Here is a 10,106-nt window from a genome sequence, read left to right on the forward strand (position 1 = left end):
ACAAACCAGGAAAAATGTCTGCATGTGACATGTGTGTATTCTATATATATCCATAGCCAACCACCTCATAAGCAAGTCCTCCAGGAAACTAATCACATACAGCACCTTCCATGCACCCAGAACCCTGATCTCCACCTGGACAGACATCCCTGTTCAGATTACTCCTGCTGCCAGCTTTCACTTCTGTTTGAGGTAGGCCAGGTTGTTCAAGAATGGGCTATCAGAATGGGCTATCCCCTGCTGTCTCTTAATAGTTCTGCACTCAGGACCAGGGGATTAGGATGGGTGAGGTGAAATTGTGTTTGGCTTGGCTGCTGAAAGATCCATGTAGATGAAAAGACGGCTGTGTATCAGTCAAGTGCAGCAGAGCCTGGTTATCAAGAGGGTCCAGAGCAGGCTACAGTACTATAGTACTATGGTGGTTTTATCTTTCTCTTCCAATCCCCAACCTTTTCAAGATCGCTCACCACACTCTCTAGTGTCAGTCTGCAATAGCAGTTTCCCTGGTGGGCCTGTGCCCCTGGCTTGGTTGTCCTCTGCAGCAAAACCTTTCCCTCAACCACAGGACTGCAAAAAGTCTTAAGTGCCTTTGACCACTGAAGACCCACATAATTGGCTGACCTGCTAGGCCCTCTTTCAGATTTTGGTTCTTCTGCACTTGCTGCTGTGGGGAGTTATGCGATGTGGACAGCAACTGTACCATCTGCTCCCCTCCATGTGAACCCAGGAGGAAGACATGGACTCTACTAGGTCTGAACCCCTTCATGGGGCACCAGAGGTAAGTCGCTGTTGCTGCTTCTAGTTTTTCAAGGAAAACTGAAGTCTGGAGGCAGAAGCTGTTTTTATTTCTTGGATGTGTAAGAACACCTCACTGTTTGTGAAGAGAAGGAGTGGTGAATCATGACATTCACCCAAGAGGCTGGGAATTGAACCCTGGCATCCTGACTCCCTGCTCAGCAATTATAATTGCTTCTCCACCTTGCCTTTCTGGTGTCTTGTACACTGGTTTACGTCGCTAAATATGTTTACTCTCTGCTGACTGCTAGAGTCCTAAAGAACAGGGCTCTGGGCCAGAATGTCAAAAGTCAACAATCCTCTGGGGCCCATGGCCAAGTTTCTATTCCAGGCCACTTCCCCCTCCCTCGCGGTGGTTGATGTAACCGGAGCCCGCGCCCCGCCCCAAGTAGGGGACAGGCCCTTCGTACAGCCCTGGCTCTTTTAAACCAAACTCGGTTCTCCCTTATTGGTTCGGTTTCAAAACAAAGCGGGGGAGGGGAGGCGGGGTTGGAATACTCGCCCCGGTATCCGCGCAGCCCTTAGGCTGCAGGCAGGTTTACGGGCTCCAGCCTCGTGTCCGAGCCACCGGGGTGCCTGGGGCTGCTAAAACCAGCCCTCGGACGGTGCCAGCCTAGTAATAAAGCAGCGACTACGGTGTAAAGATGGCATAATCATCGTCCCAATAACAGCTGTAATTAGACTAACCACATCTGCCTCCGCCCTGGCGTTCGTCCTGACTCACCCCGACAGCACGCCAGCCATCGGGGAGGAAACTGAGGCAGAGAAGAAGCCTGCAGGCTGGAGCTCCAGTCGCCCTGAATTTTGCAGCTCTTCAGGGTCAAAATCTGTTGTCTGAGACCCGCGCTAAGGCGCACACAAAGCTCGATTCTGATGTATGCCCTTACGCCACCGGTGACTGCCCCCATTCTTGGGCGCAAGGCTCTCAACTGCCCCGCGCTTCAGGCCCTAGAAAAAGACCTGCGCCAAATGCCAGACTACAGCTCCCTTCGGCCTTTGCGCGTAAGGCGCGCTCCTTGTCCCCGCCCCAAACCACCTGAGGCCCTCTCGCCGCGGTGCCTCTTGGGAGCTATAGGCGGAGGGCCGCGCTCTTTTAAACTAAATTCCAGTCCCGAGGACTCGATATCCCGTCGTGCCCCGCGGCCGTTTCTGACGCGACCCGGAGGCCAGGAGGTGGGGGCGTGGCCTTCACAGGGCCCCACCCCGCTCTCCTCTGGCTGGCTCGACGCGGCAGTAGCAGAGGGGCGGCGGCGGCGGCGGCGGCGGCGGCGGTGGCGGGGGGGGAGGGGCCGGGCTGGGGGCTGGTGGCAGCGGCGGATGGACTCGCGGGTATCGGAGCTGTTCGGTGGCTGCTGTCGGCCCGGAGGGGGCCCGGCCATGGGCGGAACCCTCAAAGCTAAGGGGGCCGGCGGCGGCAGCAGCGGCTGTGGGGGCCCGAAGGGGAAGAAGAAGAACGGAAGGAACAGAGGGGGCAAAGCCAACAACCCCCCGTATTTGCCCCCCGAGGTGAGCACCTAAAAAGTGGTGGGGCGAGAGGAAACCACTCCTTCCGGTCCCAGGACTCCAGGGAGGCGGGACAGAAAATTAATCCCCCCTTCCGGTGTCGAGACCCCAAGGAGGAGGGTTGCGGGACGAGAACACCTTGTTCTGTCCCGGGACTGGAGGATGAGAAAGTGGACGTCCCCTTCGGTGTAAGGACCTCAGAGAGGGAGCCCCTCTTACTTGGGTAACCCTAGGAGAAGTAGGGACGGGGGATTCCATCTCCTTGGGAAGAGCAGAGAACGCCCGACCCTCTGTTACGCTGAGACTAGGCTACATCTTGGGATGAGGAGGCAAGCGAGTAACCACTGCTTCTTCTGAACTTGTTCAGGGAGGAAGGGAGTACCCAGGAAAAGAGCAATATGTCTCTTCCCTATCCCGCAGTACCCACACACAGAAAACCAGAGAACAGACTTAGTCCTCTGCCCTTTGCCTGTCCTGTGAGGGGGTGGGGACAGAGAAGAGCCTCATATACCTGCTCCATCTGTCCTTAAGGCAGAGACTGACTTCCACTTTGTTCCTCCCTCAGGGGAGCCCAGGGAGAAGAGCCTAAACCAGTGGTTATCAAACTTTAGCGCGTCCATGGTCACGAGGATTGCTGATCCCAATTCCTAAGAGAGGGATTGGGCCTGAAAAATTGTATTTCTTACAACTTCCCATGTGATGCTAATGCTCCTTTGAGAACCATTGGCCTAGACTGTCATACTTGTACCACATATCTGAAGCCAACCGTCTTAATTCTCCATTTCCAACAAAATGATAAAAAAAAAAAAAAAGTTTTTGGAAGGTCTTTGTTGATGGAAAAAGAGCTCCTATACACTTTGTGGGATCGAAATTATGGTTGAAGACCACCTGTTGGGGCCTTCCAGGATGGAATGATGACCAGGGAGAAGGTGGACTCACTGTTAGAAGGACCAGTGAAAAGGGGTTAAGTGGAAAGGGAAGATCCTGTCCTTACAGCAGGAGAGGAGTGCAGAAATGCACTTTGGCAGTACAGGCAAAATGCCAAAACCTTTTGCTCCCAAGAGGGGAGGGCTTAGGGGAAGGATGCTGTTGTACTGTGCTACCACCTGGAGGAGGGAGAAGAGATTGTGGGGTGGATTCAGGATTTCACTTCAATTGAGGTGTGAGGATTAGAGAACAGGAGGTAAAAGCCACATTGGGTCTGGTTTATGGAATCAATCCCCATCATTACTTTTTGAGTTTCTTTTTGTTCATCTCAGCCCCAGCTTTGGAGCTCTGCTTCTCTCTCACCTGAGGCTCCTCTGTCATCGAGCTTGTAGTGACCAGTGCTGAGCTCACTTTTTGGCCCTGGTCCAGGTCCACTTGTAGCCTCTTGCACTTGATGGCATCAGCTGAGAGGGGCGGGCAGAAAGGAAATGGTGTCTCCCAGATCAATGGCAAAGAAAGGCCTCAACAGTCTGGGCACAGAGGCAACATGTGGGAACAGCAGTTTTGGGCCCTGGGGAGAAAGAAGGGGTGATCTTGATTCACTGGTGAACATACTGCCAGTGAATGAAGAAAGATGAACTTAGGGTTCTGTTTCTGGCTGAAATGGGTGATTCACTGTGTCTCTAAGATTTTCCTTCAGAAAAGCCACCTTGGATCTGAGTAGAGAGCTTGTCTGCCACTGACCCTTGGCAAGCATTTGCCTAAGCAGATGCCTCTGGGACTTCCTGCTTTCTGCCTGGGCCTAGTGGGAATTGAGGGGAAGTAGGGATTGGGTCTGGACAGTGGGTGGTGACTGTTTCCTGTTTCTTTTCAGGCTGAAGATGGAAACATTGAATATAAAGTGAGTCTTAGGCTGGGGAGAAGCAGGGGATGGGAAAGGTTGCCCTTGCTGGCATGGGGTGATTTCTCTGAGGTCCTTCCAACTTCATGATCTATGGCAATTTAGGGATGTGGTTCCTGGTAAGGGCTTTGAACCTCATTCTGTTGGAAGGTGATTCACCATTAGGGGACAAGGGGTTTAAGTAGAAAGGGAGGGTCTTGGTCCTTGGAGCAGGACAGGTGGGGACCATGTGTGTTTGGGAGAGCATCTCTAATCTCTCCTTCTCACAATACCCCACCTGCCCTAAGCTGAAGCTGGTGAATCCATCCCAGTACCGTTTTGAGCACTTGGTGACACAAATGAAGTGGCGGCTCCAAGAGGGACGTGGTGAGGCTGTCTACCAGATTGGGGTAGAGGACAATGGGCTGCTGGTGGGATTGGCTGAGGAGGAGATGCGGGCCTCCCTCAAGACCCTGCACCGAATGGCAGAGAAGTATGTTTTCCCCTCTGTTACTTCCCTAGCTATGTGGAGGACCACCCTGGGTGACAGAGTTGTCACCCAGAGTCCTAGGGGCCAAGGATGGGGAAGGGGCTTCCCTTCTGTTATGGTCTTTTTTTGGGGGGGGGGCCGGGCAGCACTGGGGTTTGAACTCAGGGTTTGGAAAGCAGGTGCTCTGCTTCTGCTGCTTAGCCATACCTAAAGACCATTTTGTTCTGGTTATTTTAGAGATAGGGTCTCACAAACTATTTGCCCATGTTGGCCTCAAACTGTGATCCTCCCATTTTCAGCCTCCCAACTAGCTAGGATTATAGGTGTGAGCTGTCAGCGCCCAGCTTGCTGTGGTCTCTTCACAGAGGGCTGAAGTGGGGTGGGTTGGTTCTGTTCTCCTCACTGGGTATAGGCTTTTTTGCTTTTTAAGGTGTGCTTGCTGCTTGTTGTTTTTGAGGAGTTGTAGATGGGGGATAGATTTGGGGAAGGTGGACAGTACAGTAAGGTGTTGGGAGTTTTGTGGGCAGTGCACAGAGGTCATTGGTCCAGAACAAGGCTGGAATAGAGATAGTACATATGAAATATTGCAGCTGTGGCCTTACTGTGACAGGGTTGGAGCAGACATCACTGTTCTCCGGGAGCGAGAAGTAGATTATGATAGTGATGTGCCCCGAAAGATTACTGAGGTGCTGGTACGAAAGGTCCCTGACAACCAACAGGTAAGCACATGTCCTTCCTTACCCCCATGCTCACACTGCCTGGGAAGGCCCCATAGTGTCAGACTTTTCACTGGCCCGGGAGACTGGAGGTATCCACATCATCTCTTACTCACCAGGGAACATCACCACCCTTAACCTTCAATGAGAGAGGTAAGGGATTGGAGCCCTTACTCTGGCAATTTGTTCACAGTTCCTAGACCTCCGTGTGGCTGTCTTGGGGAATGTGGACTCGGGAAAGTCAACCCTGCTTGGGGTCCTCACCCAAGGAGAGCTGGACAATGGGCGGGGCCGGGCCCGGCTCAACCTTTTCCGCCACCTGCATGAGATTCAGTCTGGCCGAACCTCCAGCATCAGCTTCGAGATCCTGGGCTTTAACAGCAAGGGAGAGGTGCATGGGATCAATGGGATCCACTGGGGCCAGACTCAAAGGATGGGATGGTAGAGGTGAAGGACAGAGGCAGGGGCAGAGTGTGGGGCATTTTTGGAGTAGTGTAGATAAGGGCTCTGAGGGCAGTGTGAACACGCTCTCTCCCTCTTAGCAAACAAGTGGAAATCAACTGAACTAAGTAGAAAATGGGGCTCAGGGTTATGAGGCAGGGCCACCAGGGACTCCTAAAGGGTTGGGGAGGCTCGCAGGGTGCACTGAAAGAATCCTGGGCCCTGGGCCAGGTGGTGAATTACAGTGACTCACGGACAGCAGAAGAGATCTGTGAGAGCAGCTCTAAGATGATCACCTTCATCGACCTGGCGGGCCACCACAAGTACCTGCATACCACCATCTTTGGCCTCACCTCCTATTGCCCTGACTGCGCCCTGCTCCTCGTCAGTGCCAACACTGGGATCGGTACGAGGCACTGGGCAGGGGCAGGGCTGAAGGGAGGTGCTGACTGTTCTACTCTGGGCTGCCTCAAAGCTGGGAGCCACACCAACTCGCCTCTTCTTCCTTTCCTCCCTTCCACATTCTCTTCTCTCCTGCTGCCTGCCTCCTTTCCGAGGCAGCTGGTACCACAAGGGAACATCTGGGGCTGGCCCTAGCCCTGAAAGTGCCCTTCTTCATCGTGGTCAGTAAAGTGGACCTGTGTGCCAAGACCACAGTGGAGAGGACAGTACGCCAGCTGGAGCGGGTCCTCAAGCAGCCTGGCTGCCACAAGGTCCCCATGCTGGTCACTTCTGAGGATGATGCTGTCACTGCTGCCCAGCAGTTTGCCCAGTCACCCAAGTGAGCCTGCCTCTAACCCTAAAGCCCTGATTGACAGGAAAGGATACCACAAGGTCCAGGAGCATGGTGTCCCATCATCAGGGCCAGATCGATCTGGCTCAGTTCTGTGGCTTTTTCAGCTTGGGATTGTTGTGGGTGGAATCTTCATGAAGGGCTTGGCCTTTCTCCTGAGCCAACCTGGAGTTTTGCTGATGCCTAGGACTTTGGAGATACTTGCTGTCTCCATTGGGTCTTGAGATGGACTTCATGTGCCCATTCCCTGGCTTGCTCACAGCTAGAAGAAAGGGTCCCTCTGCTGCCCAGAGAAAAATACGCCTTTTCATGTGTGGGGCTCTGGCCTCTGTCTGCCTCCTGTTGAGATTTTCCTCATCTATCCATTCCATGCCCCTCTCTGTAGCATCACCCCTATCTTCACACTGTCCAGTGTGTCAGGGGAGAGTCTGGACCTCCTCAAAGTCTTCCTGAATATCCTGCCACCACTCACCAACAGCAAAGAGCAGGAAGAACTCATGCAGCAGTTGACGGAATTCCAGGTAGTTGGCCTGACAAATATGTAGAAGGCTGGGGGATGGGGTGGAGATGAGCCAGTTCTGACCAAGCCAAGTCTGTTGAGAGATGTGAGACCTGCCAACCTTGTTTGACCGGACATTGATAAGAGTTTTCTTTGGTTCCAGGTGGATGAAATCTACACAGTACCAGAGGTGGGGACTGTTGTTGGAGGGACACTTTCCAGGTGAATTGCCTGTTTCCTCCTCACCCTACTTAGCCCTCACATACCCTTGTACTCAAAGACACCCTGCCCAGTGGACAACCTAGACTTGAGAAGAGCCCATCTACAGCATGCACTTGTTTGCACATTAGGTTTTCACTTTCAGAAGAGCTGCAGGAAGCTAGTCTATTGACTTTTGAGGGAAGAAATAGTACCACAGCATGGATTTTGGGCCCCAGGAAGAAACCTAGAGTATATTCAGTTGACCTCAGCTCAAGTAGGGAAGTGAGAAAAAGACACTTTCAAAGCAGAGGGTGAAACCCAGGGGGTAAAACTTGCTCCTTTGAGGATCAGGCGTTAAGTGTTATCTAACCAGCGGGTGCCTTCTGCCATCTGTCACTGCTGAGCTTTCCTGGTGTTGTTGGTGTTTCTCAACACTAGACTGGACAAGGCAGTCATCTCCCTACTTCCAAGTCTCAGTTTAGGATTTCTTTCTCCTACTTGAGGGACTCCACCCTAGAAGGTTAAGAGTGCTCTGGGTGACCTTAGCAGAGAAGTTGGTTAGGGGGACCTAGGCTGATGTTTTGCCACCTGCCCTCTGGGCTGCAGTGGAATTTGCCGTGAGGGGGACCAGCTGGTGGTAGGCCCCACGGATGATGGCTGCTTCCTGGAGCTGAGAGTATGCAGCATCCAGCGCAATCGCTCTGCCTGTCGTGTGCTGCGAGCTGGTCAGGCTGCTACACTGGCCCTTGGGGACTTTGACCGTGCACTGCTTCGCAAGGTGAGGTGGGTGAGTGGGTTGGAGAGGGAATGCAAAGAGGAGTGTCTGGGAGACTGGCTACAGAGCACCTATTTAAGGTGCTTCAGAGCAGTTCAAGGAAACATGGTGTCTTACCCAAGAAACATAGGTCTGGTTACATGGACTGTTGGGTATGAAAATGGCTTAGAGTAGTCACAAAGCACAGACTGCTATGTATGAATCACTATGGTGCAAGCTGCATGTCCAGAACCTTAACAATACAAAGCTTTGATGGGAGGCAGGTAAGGAAGGTACCTTTTAAGAGAAGAGTTTAGAGCATCATCTACCAAGGCCTCTTATGTTTGGAGTCATGTAGAGGAAAAGGATGTTGAGGCACCGTAATAAAGGGTGTGGGGTGGCTGGGGAGGGAAAGTGTAATGCTAGGTCTGCCCTTCCTGGGCCTGGGGCTGTGCCTCCCTAGGGCATGGTGATGGTGAGCCCCGAGATGAATCCCACCATCTGCTCAGTGTTCGAGGCAGAGATAGTCCTGCTGTTCCATGCCACCACCTTCCGGCGAGGATTCCAGGTGACAGTACATGTGGGCAACGTACGTCAGACGGCAGTGGTGGAAAAGATTCATGCGAAGGTGAGAGGGATCCAGCCATGCCTCCATTTCTCCAGGGAAATCAGAATTCTGCCTCCAGAAAGAAGGGAGGGCTAATCTGTCTTGACAGTTCTCTGATCCCACGAAGGGAAGAAAAGCCCATTTAGGGTGGGTAGCAGTCCACCTGAAGGCCCTGAGGGTGGAGAGCCAAGGGTGGCAGAGAATGGGATGGGAGGCACTGGCCAGGGCAGTGACCACTTATCTGCTGCAGGACAAGCTGCGGACAGGGGAGAAGGCAGTGGTACGTTTCCGCTTCCTGAAACACCCAGAGTATCTGAAGGTGGGCGCCAAACTGCTGTTCCGGGAGGGTGTCACAAAGGGCATCGGCCATGTCACTGATGTGCAAGCCATTACAGCAGGAGAAGCCCAGGCCAACATGGGCTTCTGAGTCCTCCAAGCAGGACAGCTCTGTTGCTGTCCCTACAATATAATATGGTGACTTCCGGCCATGCTGCCCACTGCTGGCAGCTGTGTGTGTTATAAGGCTAGGGAGAAGGGTGCTCTCTGCCACTTGCTTCCTGCCAACTTTCTGGACAGGTGTCAGATTTAGTGTGGCCAGGCAGGGGCAGTCCTGAGGAAGAATTCAAACCAGTGCTCAGCAGCTGTATGCCCCTCTGGCTGGCTCATCAACCCTGGCAACCCTGTGGCCTACCTGCTGGAGGGAGCCGACTACAGCCACCTTGGCGCACTATGAGGACTGGGCAGTTCACCAGTGTGATCCCTGCACTTGAGGAACTGTCACAAAATGGGGTGGCCCTGGAAAGCACTCCTTTTTCTATACCTCTTCTCAAGCCCGTCTCTACCTGATTGGACAAAAGATGTTGCTCCTGGCCATCTGTTACCCCAGGGTCTGAAGAAATGGCACGGGGACAGTGAACCACAGTGCTCCCACTATGTGCTGAGACCTCAGGCCTGTTCCTCAGCTTTATCTCCCTTCCTCACTCAAGGGCCATTTCCCCAGCTCCTTTCATGGGCCCCACAGGTGCTATTTGTTGTGCTGGCCCAGGCGTGGGGCTGTCAAGCTGAGGCTTGACATACCAAAGGCCAGGTGCATGTCAGTCAGTGTCATCCTTTCTTCTGCAGTCCTCTCTTGGCTTTCATGCTGGATCAAATAGTGTGTTTTGCTTTGTTAGGCTGGTGGCTGGGACCTGGCCCTCGGTTCTGCTCCCACATAAAACTTTTAGTAATTTGTAGTGACCGCCCCCTTCCTTCTGTGGCAGGGAACCAGGAGGTGAAGGAAAGATGTTGCCATATTTCCTACTCTTTAGGCATGGACGCCTTCCTTTCCTTTCGTTAGTGTCCTGGGTTCCCGTGGACTCAGGGATTTGTTGCTTGAGGTTTCTCTGCATATACATATATATATATGTACATGTATATATATTTAAATACACATATATTGTACAGAATAAAAATGTTTTATTGAACACACTGTGTTAAATGCTTAAGAGACAGACTGAGCTT

General features: G+C 52.8%; 1 protein-coding gene across 4 annotated transcripts; it reads left to right on the forward strand.

Moving 5' to 3' along the window:
- Positions 1-87: 87 nt before the first annotated feature.
- Positions 88-10,069, forward strand: Gtpbp2 (GTP binding protein 2). Of its 4 annotated transcripts, none has more exons than XM_074082120.1 (13): positions 88-192; positions 641-778; positions 4,100-4,126; positions 4,414-4,598; positions 5,206-5,314; positions 5,505-5,702; positions 5,984-6,158; positions 6,314-6,533; positions 6,931-7,066; positions 7,208-7,266; positions 7,852-8,023; positions 8,463-8,627; positions 8,857-10,069. In XM_074082120.1, exons 2-13 carry the CDS (start codon positions 737-739, stop codon positions 9,031-9,033), a joined length of 1,665 nt encoding a protein of 554 aa, XP_073938221.1. In that variant the 5' UTR covers positions 88-192; positions 641-736; the 3' UTR covers positions 9,034-10,069. The 4 variants fall into 4 exon arrangements, 3 of the variants coding, with proteins under 3 accessions (XP_073938221.1, XP_020012795.1, XP_020012794.1); XM_020157206.2 differs by having other exon boundaries at positions 103-192; positions 566-778; XR_012450638.1 differs by lacking the exons at positions 88-192; positions 641-778 and adding an exon at positions 2,081-2,301 and having other exon boundaries at positions 8,509-8,627; positions 8,857-8,996.
- Positions 10,070-10,106: the final 37 nt, after the last annotated feature.

Source organism: Castor canadensis, chromosome 8, assembly GCF_047511655.1.
Source record: "Castor canadensis chromosome 8, mCasCan1.hap1v2, whole genome shotgun sequence".
NCBI lineage: Eukaryota > Metazoa > Chordata > Mammalia > Rodentia > Castoridae > Castor > Castor canadensis.

What these genes read in the sequence shown, in the direction of transcription:
- Gtpbp2 (XM_020157205.2), top strand. Translation starts at nt 2,113, where the DNA reads ATGGACTCGCGGGTATCGGAGCTGTTCGGTGGCTGCTGTCGGCCCGGA. An exon ending in CCCCGTATTTGCCCCCCGAG is followed by an intron (nt 2,302 to 4,099) that starts GTGAGCACCTAA and finishes GTTTCTTTTCAG; the next exon opens with GCTGAAGATGGAAACATTGA. An exon ending in CTGCACCGAATGGCAGAGAA is followed by an intron (nt 4,599 to 5,205) that starts GTATGTTTTCCC and finishes TTACTGTGACAG; the next exon opens with GGTTGGAGCAGACATCACTG.